Below are 21,661 nucleotides of genomic sequence, written 5' to 3' on the forward strand. Positions count from 1 at the left end.
ATTTATCTAAGCTCGAATTTCTAACCCTGAACCAGTGGTTCTGGGTTAATAATTCCTCAGCAGAGTCGCCAGAGCTGTCACACCTCCTTTTCCGCCCCCGCGAGGGTACAAGGAGTTTTTCCAATTAAAGGACAATCGAAACGGGATTTGTTTATTTATTTCAGAGTCGCCACTTGGGAGATTTTAGGGTGTCCCAAGTCACCAATTTAATCCCGAATCGAGGAAAAGAATGACTCTGTATTACAGTCCGCGAACCAGAAATCCGGATAAGGAATTCTGTTAACCCGGGAGAAGGTGTTAGGCATTCCCGAGTTCCGTGGTTCTAGCACGGTCGCTCAACTGTCATATTCGGCTTGTTTATCTGATTTTTTATACAATTATGAGCTTATGTGCAGATTTTAACTCTTTACCGCTTTCATTATTATTATTATTATTATTATTATTATTATTATTTTACAGGGAATTGCAACGTTGTGAAAATGTATTTCGAACCGCGCCACAATCAATGTACCCGTGATCGTCGACACACTTTGACTCCGTTGAGATGTGGATTTGGGTCACATAAATGTGCGCCCGAGTTTAAGAAGATTAAATTATTAAAGGCGCGCCTAAAGCGACTAGCGTATATTTACTTTGGGTAGGGCCGTGAAAGTTTGCTAAACGGTCCATCTCGAAGTCTAAGCAATTTTAAAGCAAATATTTACTGAGGGCCCCGCAAATTTGTATTTTTTATTTGGCGAAGCTCGTCTCATTATTTTTAAAAGGATAATCTTAGCATGACTACATTTTCTATTTTTCGTTTTCTAAAATAAATGAAGAAAAGGTCCTACTTTATTTACATACTTTCGAGTTATTATAGTTAAGTTTCGAAAGTGAGTCGTTTAAAGAGTTTGCATGGGCAGCGCATAGAATATTCTACATACAGACATTAAAAGAAAGAAAAGACTACATTAAACTACAACTTCAAATCTTTCTCATTTTTGCATTCATGCTTCGAGTGGCTTACAAGATGAACCAGTGTATCAGTTTGTGTACCTGGTATTTGGAAAGCAAGGAAAGAAGATGAAGATCAGTAGAAGCAGCAGTAGTGTAAATACACATCAACAACAGCAACCCAACAGCAATTCGACCCAGGTTCAAGGCCCAGAAAACTTTGAAGAAAACCGAACAACACAATAGAACAAACCTAAAAGTATGTAAACAAACTAAACAGCAACAACCCACGCGTGTATTAAAACCCGAAACTAAACTCGTTTCTCACTTTGTTTTTGTTTTCTCTTTTTAAACTCTATCACACTCTCTTCAGATTTTTCAGAATGTATTCCTCTCTCAAAAATGTTCTCTTTCTTCTTTTATTCTGTTAAAATCTTTTTCTGTATTCTGTCTATTCCGTTTCTTAAATCTGATTCAAGTCCTTCTTATTTATCCCATCCCAAACCCTTTAATCAATTAATAAATCAACCACTTTCTCCTACCAAACCCATTATCTTCCCACTCATCCCCCTTTTAAACCCACTACCTAATGTTTTGTCCCCCACTACATTAAATAAATATATCAAACCCCAACCCATTACCTCTTGTCCCCCATGCCTAACATAAACAATTATATCACCCACACCCCATTACATTTTGTCCCCTCATGCTTAACATAAAGAATTATTCAAAATGTTCAATTCCCAAACTACCCCTCCGACCTTATTGCAATTACCATTTTACCCCTGAACGTACTGCAATTTACCAAACTACCCCATCAGCTATAACCAATTCACCTAATCAATCTCAAACAAAATATAGCCAATATGACCAATTTCTAAACGAATTCAACAACAAATCCTATGAACACAGATTAACAACATCAAATTAATGTGAATAAATTAACCATATTGGGAACCAATCCTGGTTAACTTAGACCATTAATTTGGATGAGCAAGGAAACAACAATATCAACAACAAAATAATCTGAAACAACATGAATCACGATTAACGGAAATGATGCAAACTGAAAATCATACTATGAACAACAAAAAGCAGGAATTATTTTGACTGAACAAATTTTAACAATAATCCTACTTTCAGATTCAACAACAATAACAAACAAGTAGATCAAATCACTAAACTCAAAAATTAATTGAACTCAAACTGAATCAAACAAAATTATAATGAAGATGAATGATTCAAACTAAAATATGTTGAACTACTACGGGTAGATTTCAGACTACGATTGACACGCAGATGCAAGGGACTAAACTGAATGCATTGGGAATAAAATCGTGATTTAACTTAGACAAAACTTGAACGAACAGGGAACCAAACCACGTGATCAACAACAAAGAGCAAACCGGCACCATTTCAACAAATAGCAAACTACAACAATACAAATATACAAATCAACTGACGGAAACGAGATAATATGACAATTAATGGAGACAAACGACTATGTAAAACTTCTTATGTGATTAAGCAATTAAACAAACAAACATCACAAATAAAAAGGCCAAGATATCAGTATCACGTGAGTCATAAAACTGGAACGAAGGGAATCGAACCAAACAACTCATATACCCACGACGCAAGATCTGAAAATCGAAAGATGAGCAATGTTAGAATATGACCTTCTTAATAGAACTTCTTCATTTTCAACATCAAAGAAACTCCATTGAAAAGCTCGATTTTTGAATCACAAATGGAACTAATGAACGAGCGATCTCGTCGGATCCGAACTCAAACTGGCAACTTGGACATGAGCTCGAACGGACGAACCATTGGACGATCTCGTATCTTGTAATGAGGACGAGGGGTGAGGGTGATGTTCGATGAAGAAAGCTGAAGCAGTAGCAGCATGACAGAGCAGCAGCAGCAGCAACACGGAGGAGCTGGAGCCTAGAAGGAGTCGCGACGGACAAAGCTGAAGCAGGCTGGGAAACAGAAGCAGCAACACTGCTTGGAGCAGCCATGGCTGCTCGTCGTAGCTGGACGCGGGCAGCAGCAACGACGATGAAGCAGCAGCGACGAGGGTGGAAGAAACAGCAGCAACCATGGTAGAAAGAAGAGAAGCAGCAGCATCGATGTTGAGAAGAAGACGCAACAGCAACGCAGCTGAAACAGATGTTGGACGAAGCTGAAGGCAGCTTAATCCTAGTGGTTTCGTTATCGGGGTTGTGACTGATGGAGGAGCTGGTGTGTTTGGTCTGCTATGGACGTGAGGGTGGCGATGGACTGGAGGGTGGTCGACAACGAGGAAGCAGCCATGGCTGCTAGGGAGGGGAGCTTGGTGAAGCTTTTGGAGAGGAAGAAGAAAGAGAGGGGGCGGGTGGATCTCTTTAGGGTTTTTTAGGTTTTTTTTTGTGTTTTGTTTTGTTTTTTTTGAAATGCAAGATAGGGAGATGGGGTGTTGGGTATTTGGGTTATGGAATGGGTCGACCAGTGTTGAGATGGACCGGGTCGTGGGGAAGGTTGGACAATTTTTGGGCTTGTGGTTTGAAATTGAAGAAGAGGCCCAATTCCGATTTTTGTATTTTTGCTCTCTTTTCTTCTTTTATTTTTCTAAAACTAAATTCTAAAAATCCTTAAATTATTATTAAGAACTAAATTAAGTTATAAAAGCACAAATTAACTCCCAATAACAATTAACTCACAATTAAGTAATAATTAAGCATAAAATTGTACAATTGGACATTAAATGCTAAAAATGCAAAAGATGCCTATTTTTTGTAATTTTCAATTTTTGTAAAACAAACTTAATTACTAACAATTGTAGAATTAAATCCTACATGCAAAATGCGACATATTTTTGTATTTTTTATTAATTTAACAAATAAACATGCACAGACAGAAATACAAATAATTATCAAAAATGCCACAAAAATTCTAAAATTGCACACAAAGGAAAATTATTTTATTTTGGATTTTTGGGGAGTAATGCTCATATAGGGCAAAAATCACGTGCTTACAGCACCATCGTGGGCCAGCACTGCAGCCTGAACATGGTCGGTGTGGTAGGGTTGCCCAGAGAGAGGTAGGAGTGTCCCACGAGGTAGGGTTATCCCACGAGGAGGTGGTCCCTAGCAACGGGGCGTTGGGGCACTTGTTGAGGATATTGGAGTTGATCAGTCGGGTGACCACCTTGAGCCACACCATGCTCCTAGTGATATGCCGTCATCTAGCCTGGGGCTTACTCCAGGGACTTCGCAGATGACCCTGTCAGCTCCATTGTTGATCGCGGGCACGACCATTACCTCACATGGCTAGGATGCGTATTTTCCTTACCCTCCAGAGGCATCGACGGTTGCTGATGATCGTCCGGTACGAGATGTGGATATTGGGCGCCGACTGAGTTATGGATCATCACCGAGGGATGCTGAGCATCTTTTACAGGATTTGGTTAGTTTGTATTATTATTATTATTATTATTATTATTATTATTATTATTATTATTATTATTATTGTTATTATTATTATTATTATTATTATTATTATTATTATTATTATTATTATTATTATTATTATTATTATTATTATTATTATTATTTATATTTATATTTTTAGCTAACACGTACATTACTAATATATATTTCATATACTAAAATATCTTATTATTCTGTAGGTTATTGCTGGACTGACGACCTATTCTACCGAGCCTGCCAGCCTTACTGACGATCATGCTGCAGACATCCTCTGATAAAGAGGCGACGTGATGAGGATGATCCTAATAGTGTAGCCGAGCGAGATGGGATGCGCCTGAGGCCAGCGGCTTCTTTAAAGCATAAAGGCTGTGAGACACAATGATTTTTATTCTATTTATATAAATATAACAATTAGTAAATAATAGCAACTTTATTTATAATTTACATTATATGTGCATTATGTTTTTATTTCTCGGTTTCTTTGTTATTTTAATAATACAACTGGGCAAAACAAATATAGCAACTTAACATAATTTAAATTCGGTACAACTAATGAAAATACATGACACAGAAAATATAAAGATAAAATACTATACTCAACACATATATGTGTTTGTTTAGTCACTACCGCCTATTATTCTCTGCTCCAACCACTTAAATTTCTCTTCCATTTTATTTTCTTCTTCTTCTTTCACCTCTTTTATTTCTCATGCAGTGCCACAATTTCTCGTTGCATTTCAGAGATCTGGCGCTGGTATTCACCGCTCATATTTCAAACATACTGCAAACATAATTTGTAGTATTCCTGGTTAATGGGTTCATCATACCATTCCTCAAACATACAATGATTTCCGTCATTGCATCCAAACAATTGTTGACACATTCAGTATCTGCGCCCAACATTACAATCGGACCAACATGCCTTCAAAATTGCACATTTGCTACAATAGCACTTTGGTTGATCATTGTGTCCAGATATTTGTTAATGCAAGAAAAATGAAAAAAATTATGGAAAGTTTTGTTATTTATTTTGATTAAGCGCAGATAATAACTAAAGTGCACTAGTCATTTATAGGCAAGAAAAAAAAGTCATAACGTGGTATTTAACTGCGTTATGTTTCACGTGCTAATAATTCTTTACGGTACAATACAACTTTTCCAGAAGACATATTTTCCAGAACGACAGTTTTATCAGGTTGACAAGACAATACACATAATGTGGTATGTAACCGTGCTATGCTTCGCGTGATAATGATTCTTTACGGTATAATAAAGCTTTTCTAGAACGGTAACTTTTTCAGGTCGACAAGACAATACACATAACGTAGTATTTAACCGCATATGCTTCGCGTGATAATGATTATTTCGGGTATAAGAAAGCTTCTTAAACAGAACCAAGTCACATGTATTTCAAAGACCTTTTGAATAAATATTACAACATCCATTAAAAAGATGTCACTAACATTTAACAAGTGGTGCAAAAGGGTGAAGGTAGTTCAACAGATCCCTATGGATCACGTCTTAACACTATTGATCTCTACCTTGAAAAAAATATGCTGGGTTGCTACACTTACTTGAGTGATGACAAGTGGTATGGTGTTCTACGTACCTTGTAAAATCAGCCTATCAATATACATACTGATCTCAAAGTCGCAGGGCACATTATTGAAGGTGAAACGCATTCTACAAAGCCCGAAGGTATGCGAATTTAGGGGGGAAAACTACAATGGGTTCCTTTTTACTCAAAATGGTGTGATTACGAAGTATTATGTCGCTAGCATGGGCTTGTTGTGCCACAAGCACTATCTGCAGCCTTCCAAACAAACACACACAAAGATGAACCAGAAGTGATTAGGTATCTAATGAAGGAGATTCTAGAGATGGAAAAGGCACTTGGTGTTCATCATGCAATGGATGATCTTAACTTCTTGAGAGGAATGGAGGATTAGTACTGAGATTTATTAGAAAATGATAAATTTCATAGAGACAATGATTATCCTGTTTTCCCAATAGTTGTCGAGCGGGAGGGACTACCTAAGTTTCTACCACAGACATTGGGCGTAGGTGTCTCATATTGTTGTAGAAATCAGGAAAGTGGTTTTCTTGATGATAGCGATGAAATGCGAGAGATGTGTGTCAACCGGGGCCTAGATTACGATGCCCTCGGTACCGAAGGGTACATACACAATGTTGACGAAGAAGTTGAAGACAATGACAATAAAATAGTGCCAAACAGCGCCGATAATGGCGAATGACAATTGTTTTTTTTAAATGGGTTTATGTTAGATTGTTGTACTGAAGTATTAATGTTAAATATCAATAAAATTTAACAGGAATGGAAACATAATTTTATTTCATACATTCTGCAAGATAAACAAGTACATACACTTATTACAACCACATTATGAAAACATAATACCACGCGTATCCTTGATAGTTGGGCACATTAGATGAACTTCCACCAGGAGCTGGATTACCATCGCCATCTAAACCAGCTGAAGGACATTTACGATGGTTGTGTCCTGTTTGCGAGCATATGCCATAGTTACACGCATAAACTGTATCACCAATATCTATTTGGTTCCGTATATGCGGTCTTTTTTGCACTTGTAGCTTATGCAAATACTCCTTGTTACACACTATTTTAAATGGTTTCGGTGGCCAATAATGCTCAGCACCCATAGGCTACAACTATCCACTATAAGTGTTTAAGTATGCAGCAACACTATATTACTTATCAACGTAGCTGGTTGCCGCGAAACCTGTATGTTGAAAGCACTTCATGGCATATGAGCACGGCATGTGGTAGATGAACCATTTCCCACAAGAACACAACCTTTTGGCTTCATTTACGGTGTGTGTATTATTCACCTAATTTTGATGGATAGCGGTACGAACTTCAAAAATATTTTACTCGTTGCAATACTATAAAAATGAATACCAATGTGTTCGCCTCCTGTATTTCTCAAATCTTTTCACTGGTATTGGCATAACTTCAACACCCCTCTCCATCAATGGTGATGCACCTCTAGCCCTTTCAACAAACCTCTCTGCCATCTGTTTGAATGACATCTGCACCATGGCAGTGACAAACAATCTACGTGCAGACTTCAATAACCCGTTGAAAGACTCTAACACATTTGTAGTCAGGGTTCCCCATCGTCTGTCACCGTCCGTATGCAATGTCCACTTGTCAAGCTCATGTCGCATCAACCAACCATAGGCTCCTTCGTATTCCTGCTTGATCAATTCTATGTGCCTCCTAAATTTGCACTCTTGGTGATCAGTTGCAGCCATCCACATTAAATCATACAAGTCCTTGTTGGGATATGCCTTCTGGAATTGGCCTTCAGGTGCCTCACATAGTAACAGTGGCATGCATACGGTTCCTACCATGCAGGTAAATGTTGTACAAAACTTAAAATACCGCCATGCCGATCCAGATATTAGACAAATACCTGAACGTTGTCTGACAACGTGCTCCTTCAAGTGGTTCAAAAATAGCGTCCAAGTCTCTTGGCTTTTATAGGAACAAATAGCAAAAGCTAGGGGAAATATACCTCCATTACCATCTACTGCAACGACGATCAACAACTTAATACCATACTTTCCATAGACACGAGTACAGTCTATGGATATTACCAGCCGACAATGCACAAAACTATTAATTGCTGGTTTGAAGGCCTAGAACATATATCTGAATATATGTTTTGGTATTCCAGGACTCCGCTCAACACTCTCAGGGTTAAAGTGTTGCAATGCAGTCATGTACCTGCGTAGAGATGCAAATGACTTATCCCAGTTACCATAAATAATTTCAAACGCACGTTTGCGCCCGAGAAATGCCTTTCTTTTGGTAACGGTACACCCATATTCCTGGTGGACAGATGTAATGCACTCTTTGATCTTGTACCTTATGGAGGCTTCAATGTGTGGAATCAAGACAAGAGAAATCAAGTCAACATCCAAGTGAAAGTGATTCCCACTGAATGTGTTCATTTCATAATTGTGGGTGCCAATGTATTTATCCACAACCCACATATTTGTTTTCTTCTTCCTCGCATGCAGCATCCAATTACAACCCGTAAACCATCTACAACAAATAAGCTTGTATACATCCGGAGATGACTCACATACCATCATCTCACAACACTCTTTTACGCTATACATTTTTACCGCCCTGCTTAGGCGCGTTTTATAAGGAAAAAACATGTCTTTTGGAAGCACCGTTAGTCTAGATTCATTCTACATTACTGTCCGAATTTCATCAATATCCCTTGCTAGGGAATCCATATCCGGTATACTTGGCAAATGATCAAGGTAGGGAATATGCCTTGAATGAAACGGCATGTGAGACTCGTACACTGTTGGTCTAACGGGAGGTGGAACATGCTCTCTCATCAAATCAAGTTCAACATTCTCTTTCTCCTTATCATCACCCTCGTCAAGGAAGGGTGTGTCATCTCCAGACTTATCGACATTGTTGTCATAATCACTATTCTCTTCCTGACTCTGCGCATCTACCAGATCCCGATTAAATATGCCGTCTTCGGGCAATTAAGTAAGGACAAGACCATCAAGTTGCTCATTTTCACTGTACAACTAAAGAAATAACGAGTTACTCAAATTGGTCCAAACAATACATATAACTTTATATATTCACTTACAAATCATAATGTGTTGATATCCCATGATGCACATTATCTTGTTGATGCTGACTCCCGGATGGATCATCATGATCAAACACACCAAAATTTGGCATATTCCAACTGGACGTTGGTTCATAACTTGTAAAATTCATATCTGGTCGGTATGCCATGTGGAATATATGAGTGTTAATACAAATATAATACATAAAAATATACATCGTAACACAAAGAAAAATTAAAGTTAACCACTCGGCTTGTGAATTATGTAACCTAGGGAAGAAATTATTTTCCGCTCCTCATTCGCCCGTGGAGATAAGTTTAGATCCGGCCAAACTCTTTTAGCCGGAACCTGTTCGGCTAAAACTGCTCCAAAATATGATTGAGGGATATCCCTACTTTGCGCAACCTCATTATTACGAACGCCTTCAACCTTGACATACATTTCCAATAGTTTTATCACAATAAATTTTCGGTATTCATCCGGAGTCCTCAAAAAATCTCTCAGAGTTTCATCGTCTTCGATGTTAAACTCAGCATAACAAGCAACCCCTTGCGGAGTCATAGAATACAAATATCTTCCGGTTACTTTAAGATTCACCAAATGTTTGCTCACACTCATTTTTTTACATAACAACGATACCAATGTATCGTACTCTATTGTCAGTGGCTACTTAACATGACACTGTTGAGATAAACTATAGCTTACTGAGTTATTCGCCACCACAACCTCATCCCCCCAATATAATGAAATCCTAATTCTTTGCTCTTCAGACATTATGACAAAATGCAAAACAACTTGACGAAGAAAATTTTTACAAGACTTGAGAATATTTCTGAATGGAATTTTACAAAATACTTAACGTCTTTAAATAAGGTAAAACCTAATCCGGGGGTTCAATTATTTGAGGTATAGCGTATTAGCTTAAGGCGCTATACCCAGTTGAATTATTGTTATGTCAGTTAAGCCCAGAAGAATTATTTGTGGTCCCACATAATATAAATAGCGTCTTACTAAAGAACATTATATATAGCGTCTTTTAAAAAGACGCTATATATAAATTGGTCACCATATTTTTTTTCTATACATTTTAGTTCTTTGAGTCCAAAAGAACTACATTTTGGTTCCGGACTCCATTTAATATGTATATTAACTACACATATTTGATATTTATTGATTTGACGTAAACATCGAATAAGATATATTTCTTTTGCCTAAAATATCACTAGTTCAAAAAGATTATCATTATAAATGGTTTTTTTTTTAGTTATGTAGCTCTTTTAACCAGATATTGGTAATAAAAGTAGTAGATCCATCATTGTTTTTCAATTCAAATTATAACTAGACATATGAGATCATTTTATCACTATACATCCGCGGAGAAAATTTCTAGATATACATACAGTATTATCTCTTTGCAAAAGTTTGTATAAATTAATCATGATTAATGACTATATTTTAGCTCTACATATCACTTAAACATAATTATAGTAAATTGGTATATGTTAATTTGATATAAATATTGAATGCACCTAATTCTTTTCCTATTTCTCATCCTCGCTGACTTCGTTGATCTTTTATTTTCCGTTTAATGTTGGCAAATGTGAAAATTTGTTATGTGATAAGGAGGTTGTTGGTTTAAATCGTGAAAATAACCTCTTACAAAAATGTAAATTAAAACTTCACACATAAAATCCACTACAGTCTGGTCCTTATAAGAATTCCACACATAGCGAGAATTTAATATACTAAACTGCCTCTTTAGAGAATATATTCATATATAATAGTTATTTATAGTGTAACTCTTATAAAAAAAAATTTGATTCGTGTAGCCAAAAACATGACTTTTTAATGAAGTAAATAATTGTGCGAAATAATACGATCATCTAAAGCGGAGTCGAAAATGTTTTAGGTAACATAGACATTGCTTAACATAGGAGGGAAAATTTGTTATATTCACATTTAGAAGGAAATTTGATTTTTAAGCAAAGTTGAAGAGAAAAAATGAGTTTTGCCAGAAATACATTTATAGTTTTACAGAAGAATTAACCTAAATAGTCGTTCATCCAACAGTTTAAATTAAATATAGCCAACGAATATATAATATATGTATAAGCTATATATAATAAGTATATAATCTATGTATACCGACTACATAAACTAGATAGTAAATCCAGTCGGCTTTTTGTATAATGATCCCTAGTTTATGTAAAAATAGTACGGTATAGCCAGTTTTCGGACTAATCATTCAAAAATAGCCAGCGTTTACGAAGTCAATGAAAAATAGCAACAGAGACCGGTCCAGCATAATATACTGGAGTTCGGTGCACCTGTGTATGAACTCCAGCATATTATGCTGGACCGGTATACTTTGCTGGCTCCAGTATAATATACTGGAGACTGGAGCACCTATGCTGGAACTCCAACATAAGTACTGGAGTTCGGTGCACCTGTGTATGAACTCCAGCATATTATGCTGGAGTTCCAGCATACTTATCCTGGAACTCCAGTATAATATGCTGGAGTTCAAGCATACTTATGCTGGAACTCCAGTATAATATAGTGGCGTATTTTTCGGGTTTTGAACAGTGTTTTCGCTCAAATTTATTTTACATGAAAAGTGGCTAAATTTTAATCACTTTTAAAACTGGGCTATTTTTAAGCGACCGGTTATAAATCTGGCTATTTTTGAATTTCTCCCCTAGTTTATACACGCAAGCCCGCATAGGCGAGCATTCACCTCTTTATGTGTAGCCCAAATATAATTTCGTCCACCATGTTATACAAAGTGTTCATGGAGAGAGATAGAGATCCATAGTTGGATAAACAGCAGTTGGCCCTATATTTTGGCCCAACAAACAGCTTGGCCAATTTCTCTTGGGTGATTGATACAAAAGGAACTTTTTGGAGCAGGTCTTAGAGAAATCTTCTTAAAATTGGCGGTATTTAAAAAATGACCTCGGAATCGCGCACAACTCTTCAGGAGTTTCTCTAATGGATCAAATTGTTCATCGAAGTATATCGGATTGTCATACTTTTGCTCTTTAAGATTTCGCTACCGAATTGGTAGAGTTGACACTATTATTACTCTATCTGTACGTTAAGAAGATTACTGGATTGTCATGCTTCTACTCTTCAGGTATTTCTTTATCGGTTAGTAGAGTTGATGCTATATCTTTTCTACTCATCTGTTAAGTTGTTCATCGAAATCTACCGGATTGACACACTTTTTCTAAGTTGTTTTAACAGAGTGTTCTTCACCTTTGCAACTTTAATTTCGATCAAATCATCCCAAATCTGCTCCAAAATGATCTCAAATTTGAAACAGAGCTTCCAAGTACCAACAGAAACAATTCTCAATCACCAATTTAGTCGAATAACACCAAATAAAAAAGACCTACTTTGTCTTTTTCAATATTTTCTATGGTGCAACTGTAGAGTATTGAGATTTTTACGGTAAATCACCAAAATCAATGTTTGAACTAAAAGCCAAGCACAAATTATCAACATTCAAACGATTTTTAAAATAATCAATCATTAACTTTTATTTCCCACCACCAAACAAGAATTTCAACCTTTAAAATTGAAAAGCTATGATGTTAAAGTTAAAAAGGGACATGTTGCTACGACCGTGAAAAATGGGAACATTATGCCAATTTCAGATTTCTCTCTCACCATTTAAGCAGCCCAAAGGTTCACTGCAGCAGATCTGGCCCAAATTCTCTTTCGAGAGAACTCAGTCCACACATCTTTTCTTTTATTTAGAAGAATTAACACAAATAGCCGTCTATTTAATTTTTAAATTAAAAATAGCCAACAAATATATAATATATGTATAATAAATATATTATATGTGTATAACTGTGTACAGTTAATATATAATTTATGTATACCAACTAAAAAAATAAATAGTAAAGTTGGGCGGCTATTTGTTTAACAATCCCTTTTATTTATTGTTTTTCCTAAACCTATGAAAAATTGACACTGCTCAGTTATATTGGAATTTTCTTCCATATTCATGATGATGAGACATGCAAAAAAATATTTTTTAAAAATCAAACAAGAAGACTAATGATGGAAAAAGGTATTATTTTAAAATAAATTGCATACTACCTCTATGATTAAACCAATATATTTTAAAAGAAGAAGCAATAAAGAAATTGAACTAAAAGTCCTATGAAGTTTCCTACATCCTTCCTACTACCTTCCTTTCATAGTTCTATTTAATCAACTTTATTACATCTACCAAATGAAAGAGAAAGAAAACAATACACTATAGACATAGACAAGAGTTAGGTCTATTAATTTTTCTTCTTTCTTATTTCCTTTTTTGAGTTTTGAGTTCAAAAAATGGCAGGTATGCTTGCTGGTGTTGAATGTGCTAGAAGAAGAAAGTTTCATAAAAACAGTGGCTTATTAGATTCATCATATAATACATCTGGTTTTTCATCCACAAGGAAGTCTTTTCTTTGTCTCTACACAAGCAGCCACGAACATATTCTTAGCTCAAGCTTTTCTAAGGTACTAATTCCTTTCCTATCCCCTAGTAATAGCTACTGTGTGGTCGAAGGATGGTTAGTTGAACACTTTTCGTCGAAGAAGAAAAATTGTAATTTGTTATATATATAGGTCAAATTCTTTCTCCTATTTGTGTCTCTTTTGTCTAATTGAATTGGATGTACATATAAAGTCGAATCTACGATGAATCTTGTACTTGAATCCATTTCTTTCTGTTTGAACTATATGTACATACGCTAAAAATATTTAAAGTATATACTTATAATAAGATCATACTTGATTAAATCCACCGTATCTAAATCTTGAATTCGCCTCTATGTACCTTCCCAAATAAAGATCTTGTGTTTGTAAAGGCATGATAATAAAAATTCTTGTGTTATTTGAATGAATAGGAAAGAAGTGCAACAAGCCAAGAATATGAAGATGAGAAACTAGGAGAAGTTGCTAGAGAAGCCAAGCAAAGGCTAGATGAGAGGCTTAGTGCCCAATGGAAATCACAAGATAAGAGGTGAAAATCGTTCTAAATTTCTTGATGGCGCACTTTAGCAGAACCTCATACTACTTGCTAACTTGCGCCCCCTCCCCCCACCTACCCCCACTACTCCCCCATGCTTGTCTTTGACCCTTTATCTTAATGGTGCTGATTGTGTTTTTCTTTTTTGTGTAATTGATTTCAGGGGTGTTAAGGGATTGAAAAGGCTGGGACAATGGAGGGGGGTGATTTGCTGATACACAAATGTTTGGATCAAAGAAGTTGCAGTTGAGGAAAACTGTTTCTAAAGGATATGAAAAATGAATGTATCATTTGCTAGCACTAATTCACAATGGCAATTTTGATTACTAGAGTGTATATATATTTTCCCCTTTAGGGGTGCCCAAGATTTCTATATTATAAAAGTCTTTCTTGTACAACAACAACAACAATAAAAAGCTCAGCGTAATCTCATAAGTAGGGTCTACCCTAATTTGTGACAGTGGAGAGAAAAGTCTAAGCTTTCTTGTAATCAAGCAAATTGACTAGCTTGTGGGTTTTTGAGAAATGCTTTCTTGTAATCAAGCTGATTGACTAGCTAATGAGCTTTTAAAATATGGTCTTTGGAAATATTGGGCTTTTATTAGAAGTTTCATACACGTCTGTCTATTCAATTTTTTCTACTTAATTTTTCGAGTTCTTGGAAAGATAATGTTTCAAGAATTGGGCGTGCATATGTGGTGAACCGAAAGGTCATCTCATGTTTTAAAATTCAATTTTGTGCTTTTGAGCTTTAAACATCTTATTTTATCCCTCCTCGATTTGCGTGCGCAGGACGAACATGTTTCTAGAAAGTTTTTATGTTAAAAAATTGATAAAAATAAGAATTTTGCCTAAAAATTTCATTTGAGTTGACTTCGGTAACATTTTGAGTAAACGGGCCCGGATTCGTATTTTGACATTCCCGATGGGTTCGTATCGTGATTTGGGACTTGGGCGTATGCTCGAAATCGAAAGTCCCTAGCCTGATTATCGGACTTGTCGAAATTTGAAAGTAAAAGGCTTAATGAAATTAAAATGTTTGACCAATATTTGACTTTTTGGATATCGGGTCCGTATTTTGGTTTCAGAACTCGGTATAAGTCCAATACCATATTTGGTGAGAAACAAAGTTGTTTTGACGTGATTCTGACATCCGATTGTGAAAATAGAAGTTTAAAAGTTTTCTTGAAAATTTCATTTTGATTTGGTATTCAATTTGTAGTTTTAGGTGTTATTTTGTCGATTAGATCACGCGAGCAAGTTCGTATGATATTTTTAGACTTGTGTGCACTTTTGGTTTTGAGCCCCGAGAGCTCGGGTGAGTTTCAGATAGGCTACAGAATGAAATTTGAACTTAGAACCTGCTGGTGTGCTTCAGATTTTGTTGCAGGCCTTTGATCTCGCATTTGCGAGATCAGGATCAGGCTTCACATTTGCGAACTCTGATGGGTCCACATTTGCGAGCTACTCATCGCATTTGCGAAGAGTAACTGGGTCACATGATGTTCGCATTTGCGAACAATGCTTCAAATTTACGAAGGGGGTCAGGTGGGGGCAATGATCGCAAATGCGATCAATTGGTCGTATTTGCGGAGAAACAGTGTTCGCATTTGCGGACTTCACATCGCAAATGTGGTGGATGCAGAGATGCGATGGTTTTCACAATTGCGATGGATTCTTCGCATTTGCGGGTCAGGTTGCAAATGCGACATCTGCAGTTGATCAAAACTTGACTTAGACGGGATTTTTGGTTCTTTCTTCAATTTTTCAAACTCAAGAACCTTAGAGGCAATTTTCCAAAGAACTTTTCTTCCCCAAATCATTGGTAAGTGATTCGAAACTAGTTTCTTTCAATATTTTACTATTTTTCCTAAGATTTCAACCTAAAATCTAGAGTTTTCATGGTGGAAATTGTTTTTTTTAGGTAGGATTAGGGATTTTTGTAAATTGGGGATTTAGACCTCAAATTGAGATCGGATTCCAAAATAAATTACATAACCGGGCTCGGGGGTGAATGGGTAACGGGTTTTGGTCCGAATTTCGGGTTTGGACCAAGCGGGCCCGGAAGTTGACTTTTTTAAAAATGACCTAAATTGAATTCTTTACAATCGTAGGTAGTTCTTAAGGTTTAACTTGAATCGTTTGGTTAGTAATTTTCTAGATTCTATTAGTTCGGAGGCCTATTTGAAAGGAAAAGCCGTGGTTGAGCTTTGAGTTTGGTTTTTGAAGCGAGGTAAGTGTCGTGGTTAACCTTGACTTGAGGGAATAGGATTTGTTTGTCTATTTGCTACATGTTTAGATGTGGGGTACAATGTATATGTGAGGTGACTAGTACTTATGCGTTGTTGTCGGGTTAAAGCATGTGAGTGAGACTTGGTTTTATGTAATTATTGCTTTCTTTGATCATGTTATCCATGTTTAGACTAATATTGTCAAATTGATCGTTCTTATCATGTTTACGGATTTTTTGGTGATAATTGAGTATTGATTTCAAAGTTGAGGTTGATATTATGGAACCAAAAGTTGAAGAAGGCTTGTTCTTGTTATTCTATCTCCCTGTTGTTATTTGTTCATTGCTTATGGTAAGGAAGAGTGTTAATGCACGAAGCGTGATGCCGTGCCACATTGTGAGTGTAATGCACGAAGGGTGATGTCGTGCCAAATTGTGAGTGTTAATGCACGAATGGTAATGTCGTGCCATACTATTTGTGTTAATGCATGAAGGGTGATGCCGTGCCATGTTACGAGAGTTAATGCACGAAGGGTGATGTTGTACCATATTGTGAGTGTAATGCACGAAGGGTGATGCCGTGCCAAATTGTGAGTGTTAATGCACGAAGGGTGATGCCATGCCATATTGTGAGTGTTAATGCACGAAGGGTGATGCCGTACCATGTTATCAGAGTTAATGCACGAAGGGTGATGGCGTGCCGTTTCTATTGATTTATATGGTGATGTTGAGAGTAAAAGCACGAAGGGTGATGCCGTGCACTTTTCCTTGTTGTGTTTAATTGTTTTCGTTAGTTCAAAGCATATTGGTTGTTCTAGTTATCATTACTGCAGTGATTCTCTTATCTTGTATCCCCCTCCCAATATTACTTGTCTAGCTCTTACTTATTGTTATTTTGTACATATATTGTTATCTGCACATGTTTATTATGTAGGTTTCTTGTCATAGCCTCGTCACTACTTCGTTGAGGTTAGGCTCGACACTTACGAGTACATAGGGTCGGTTGTACTCATACTACACGCTGTACTTCTCGTGCAGATTTTGGTACCGACCCTAGCTGATCGTGAGGTTAGCAACTGGATTGCTTGATAGGAGACTCAAGATAGATCTGCTGGCGTCCAGAGACCCTGGAGTCTCTTCCTAGTCTTATTATTTTACTATTTCTTTTCCTTCAGAACAATGTATTCTCTTTCAGACTCTGCTCGTAGTAAATCATAGTAGGTCGTGAGTTGTTACTCCAGATCCTAAATGTATCAGATGTTCGGGTTTTATGCTATTCAGCAAACCAATTTTAGATTCTGTCTAGCTTAATTCTTCTTGTTATTGAAATTGGCTAAAATTGGCATTAAGAATACTCTAACGTTGGTTTGCCTAGCAAGTGAAGTATTAGGCACCATCACGGTCCCGACGGTAGGACTTCCGGGTTGTGACATGTTGATATTAGAGCACTATGTTGCCTAGGTCTCACAATTTATGAGTAGGCTTAGTAGAGTCTGGAGGATCGGTACGGAGACGTTTATACTTATCTTTCAGAGGCTACAAAGTTAGGAACAAATTTCACTTCTATTATTCTCTGTCGTGCGATTTTGTTCTCTCATTACTAATTGAAATCTTCTACTCTTGTTCTCTCGCAGATGGCGAGAACACATACCGCATCCTTAGCTGAGCAACAGATAGAGCCCTAAGTGGCAGCTCCTACGAGGGGCAGAGGTCGAGGCCAAGGTCGTGGCAGATGCTGAGGCAGGGGTAGGGTTCAGCCCAGAGCTCGAGCAACAACATCAGTAGTGGACCCTCAGGTAGAGTTCGGCGATGAGGTTCCAGCCCATATTGTTCCAGCAGGACCAACTCAGGTCCCAGAGTTGTTCATCGCCACCCTAGTGCTTTAGGATGCTTTGGTTCGTTTGGTGGGCCTTATGGAGAGTGTGGACCAGACTATCACATTTCACGTGACACCAGTCGTCTCTCAGGCAGGAGGAGGAGTAAAGACTCCTGCTACTCACACCTCGGAGCAGATGGCTCCCCAGTATCATACTCCAGCAGCTCAGCCAGTTGGGGTGGTACAGCTGGTTGTTGCGGCACAGGCCGCCGGTGGTGGATCAGAGATGTCTTCTGAGAGCTTATTGAGGCTGGACAAGTTCACCAAGCTCTTTCTAGTTCACTATAGTGGTGCAACCTTTGAGGACCCACAGGATTATCTTGACCGATGTCATGAGGTGTTGCGGAACATGGGGATAATGGAGACCAATAGGGTCGATTTTGTTGTGTTTTAGATGAAGGGTTCTGCCAAGAGATGGTGGAATGATTTTGTATTGACCAGATCAACTGGGTCGCCTGCTTTTACTTAGGACCAGTTCTCTCAGATATTTCTTGAGAAGTTCTTTCCCGTCACACTGTGAGAGGATTATTGCAGGCAGTTTGAGTATCTTCAGCAGGACATTATGATCGTCATTCAGTATAAGACATGTTTTGTAGATCTTGCCCGTCATGCTATTCTTCTGCTTCCTACCGAGAGAGAGAGAGAGAGGGCGAGGAGGTTTATTTAGGGGCTTGCACAGCCTATCAGGTTGAAGATGGCCAAGGAGACTGGGAGCGAGATTTCTTTTTAGATGGTTGCTAATGTTGCCAAGTGAATCGAGATGGTTCTAGCTCAGGGGAGTGGTCAGGGGTCTGACAAGAGGCCTCGTCACTCCGGTGGATTCAGTGGAGCCTCATCAGGAGGCCGGGGTAATTTTGGTATAGGCCATCTTTCCAGGCCATTTGATTCAGGACTCCAGGCATCCCATGGTGCTTCTGGTGGTCGTGGCCCTTATATGCATTATTCCGACCAGCTAGCCTATAGTGCACCACCAGCTCCTATAAGTGCACCTCCAGTCCAGAGTTTTCAGGGTTGACACTCCGGTCGACAGGGTCAGTTTCAGGGTCAGCAGTCGCAGCAAACGAGGTCCTATTATGCTTGTGGTGATCCAAGGCATATTGCTAGATTTTGCCTTCGTGCATCGAGCAGTTCTCAACATCAGGGTTCTCGTGCCATGATCCGGGCATCGGGTGCTTCAGCGCCCGCTCAGCCAGCTAGAGGTAGGGGTCATGCAGCCATAGGTGGCGATCAGGACATTAGAAGTAGAGGTCAGGCTGCTAAAGGTGGAGGCGAGCCAACTAGGGCCTGTCCTAGAGATGTAGTTCAGAGTGGTGGGGCCCAACCCCAATGCTATGCTTTTCCAGCCAGGCCTGAGGCTGAGTCTTCTGACGCCGTTATCACAGGTACTGCTTCATTTTGCAGTAGAGATGCTTCAGTTCTATTTTATCCGGGTTCTACTTATTCGTATGTATCATCCTATTTTGCTTCATATTTGGTTGTGCCTCGTGATTCTTTGAGTGCTCTTGTGTATGTGTCCACACCTATGGGAGATGCTATTGTTGTAGACCGCATTTATCGTTCGTGTGTGGTTACCATTGGGAGTCTTGAGACTAGTGTAGACCTCCTACTTCTCGACATGGTAGACTTTGATTTTATCTTGGGTATGGATTGGCTGCCACATTATCACGCTATATTGGATTGTCACGCCAAGACGGTGACCTTAGCCTTACCGGGGTTGCCTCGCTTAGAGTGGAGAGGGACTCATGGGCATTCTACTAGCAGGTTTATCTCTTATATGAAGGCTCGACATATGGTCGAGAAGGGGTGTCTAGCTTATTTGGCTTATGTCCGCGATTCTAGTGTGGATGTTCCTTTCATGGATTCTGTACCAGTTGTTCGAGAGTTTCCATAGGTATTTCCTGTAGACCTGCCGGGAATACCACCCGACAGGGACAACGACTTCTGTATTGACTTGGTTTCGGGCACTCGACTCATTTCTATTCTGCCATACCGTATGGCCCCGCCAGAGTTGAAAGAGCAGTTGCAAGATATGCTTGATAAGGGCTTCATTAGACCTACTGTCTCGCCCTGGGATGCACTCTGTGTTGTTTGTGAAGAAGAAAGATGGATCGATGAGGATGTGCATAGACTATCGACAGTTGAATAAAGTTACCATCAAGAATAAATATTCGGGTCCAAGGATTGATGAATTATTTGATCAGCTTCAGGGTGCCAAGTTATTTTCAAATATCGACTTGAGGTCTGCCTACCATCAGTTGAGGATTAGGGAATCTGATGTCCCTAAGACAGCGTTTCGAACTCGATATGGCATTATGAGTTTCTGGTGATGTCATTTGGGCTGACAAATTCCCCAGCAACATTCATTGATTTGATGAACCTGGTGTTCAAGCCTTATTTGGATTCTTTTGTGATTGTGTTTATTGATGATATATTGATCTACTGAAGCAGTCGAGAGGAGCATGAGTAGCATCTTCGGATCTTACTTCAGACTCTAAGAGATAGCCAGTTATATGCTAAGTTTTCAAAGTGTGAGTTTTGGTTGTATTCGGTCGCTTCTTGGGGCATGTTGTATCAGTAGAGGGCATTCAGGTATACCTTAAGAAGATTGAGGTAGTTCAGAACTGGTCTAGACTTACTTCAGCCACGAAGATCCGGAGTTTCTTGGGTTTGGCGTGTTATTACCGTTGGTTTGTAGAGGGGTTCTCATCTATAGCTGCCCCATTGACCAGGTTGACCTAGAAGGGTGCCCCGTTCAGATGGTCAGACGAGTGCGAGGCGAGCTTTTAGAAGCTCAAGACTGCTTTGACTACGACTCCGATGTTGGTGTTGCCCACAGGTTCTGGATCTTATATGGTATATTATGATACATCTCGTATTGGACTGGGTGCGGTATTGATGTAGGATGTCAAGGTAATTGCATACGTTTCATGGAAGTTGAAGGTTCACGGGAAGAACTACAATGAGAAGGGCCACAGTTCCCAGTATTCTATTCATCCGGGCGCCACCAAGATGTATCAGGACTTGTGGCAGCATCATTGGTAGAGGATAATAAAGAAAGATATAGTCGCATATATGTCTCGGTGTCTAAATTATCATCAGGTAAAGTGTGAGCAACTGAGACCTGGTGGTTTGCTTCAGAAGTTAGAGATACCTGAGTGGAAGTGGGAGCGTATCACTATGGATTTCGTTGTTGAACTCCCACGGACTCAGAGGAAGTTCGATGCAGTTTCGGTCATTGTGGACATGCTGACCAAGTCAACACATTTCATTCCTGTAGCAGTTACTTACTCTTCAGAGCGGTTGGCATAGATTTATATCCGCGAAATCATCCATTTTCACGGTATGATTGTGTCTATCATTTCTGATCCAGGTACACAATTCACCTTGCATTTTTGGAGGGCAGTGCAGTGTGAGTTGGGCACGCAGGTTGAGTTGAGCATAACATTTCATCCTCAGACGGACGGACAATTCGA

The 21,661-nt window shown here is 38.5% G+C and overlaps 1 protein-coding gene across 2 annotated transcripts; it reads left to right on the forward strand.

Annotated features, from left to right (window-relative positions):
• Positions 1 to 13,285: 13,285 nt before the first annotated feature.
• LOC107776374 (uncharacterized) lies at positions 13,286 to 14,670 on the forward strand. 2 transcript variants are annotated; one of them, XR_012694742.1, is made up of 4 exons: positions 13,286 to 13,571; positions 13,961 to 14,076; positions 14,246 to 14,465; positions 14,556 to 14,670. XR_012694742.1 is itself a non-coding variant. In XM_016596266.2 (3 exons), the coding sequence occupies exons 1-3, from the start codon at positions 13,401 to 13,403 to the stop codon at positions 14,295 to 14,297; spliced, it is 339 nt and encodes a 112-aa protein (XP_016451752.1). In that variant the 5' UTR covers positions 13,286 to 13,400; the 3' UTR covers positions 14,298 to 14,498. The 2 variants fall into 2 exon arrangements, 1 of the variants encoding a protein (XP_016451752.1); XM_016596266.2 differs by lacking the exon at positions 14,556 to 14,670 and having other exon boundaries at positions 14,246 to 14,498.
• The last annotated feature ends 6,991 nt before the right edge of the window (positions 14,671 to 21,661 follow it).

Source organism: Nicotiana tabacum, chromosome 9, assembly GCF_000715075.1.
Source record: "Nicotiana tabacum cultivar K326 chromosome 9, ASM71507v2, whole genome shotgun sequence".
Lineage (NCBI taxonomy): Eukaryota > Viridiplantae > Streptophyta > Magnoliopsida > Solanales > Solanaceae > Nicotiana > Nicotiana tabacum.

What these genes read in the sequence shown, in the direction of transcription:
- LOC107776374 (XM_016596266.2), top strand. Translation starts at nt 13,401, where the DNA reads ATGGCAGGTATGCTTGCTGGTGTTGAATGTGCTAGAAGAAGAAAGTTT. An exon ending in TTAGCTCAAGCTTTTCTAAG is followed by an intron (nt 13,572 to 13,960) that starts GTACTAATTCCT and finishes TTGAATGAATAG; the next exon opens with GAAAGAAGTGCAACAAGCCA. An exon ending in TGGAAATCACAAGATAAGAG is followed by an intron (nt 14,077 to 14,245) that starts GTGAAAATCGTT and finishes AATTGATTTCAG; the next exon opens with GGGTGTTAAGGGATTGAAAA.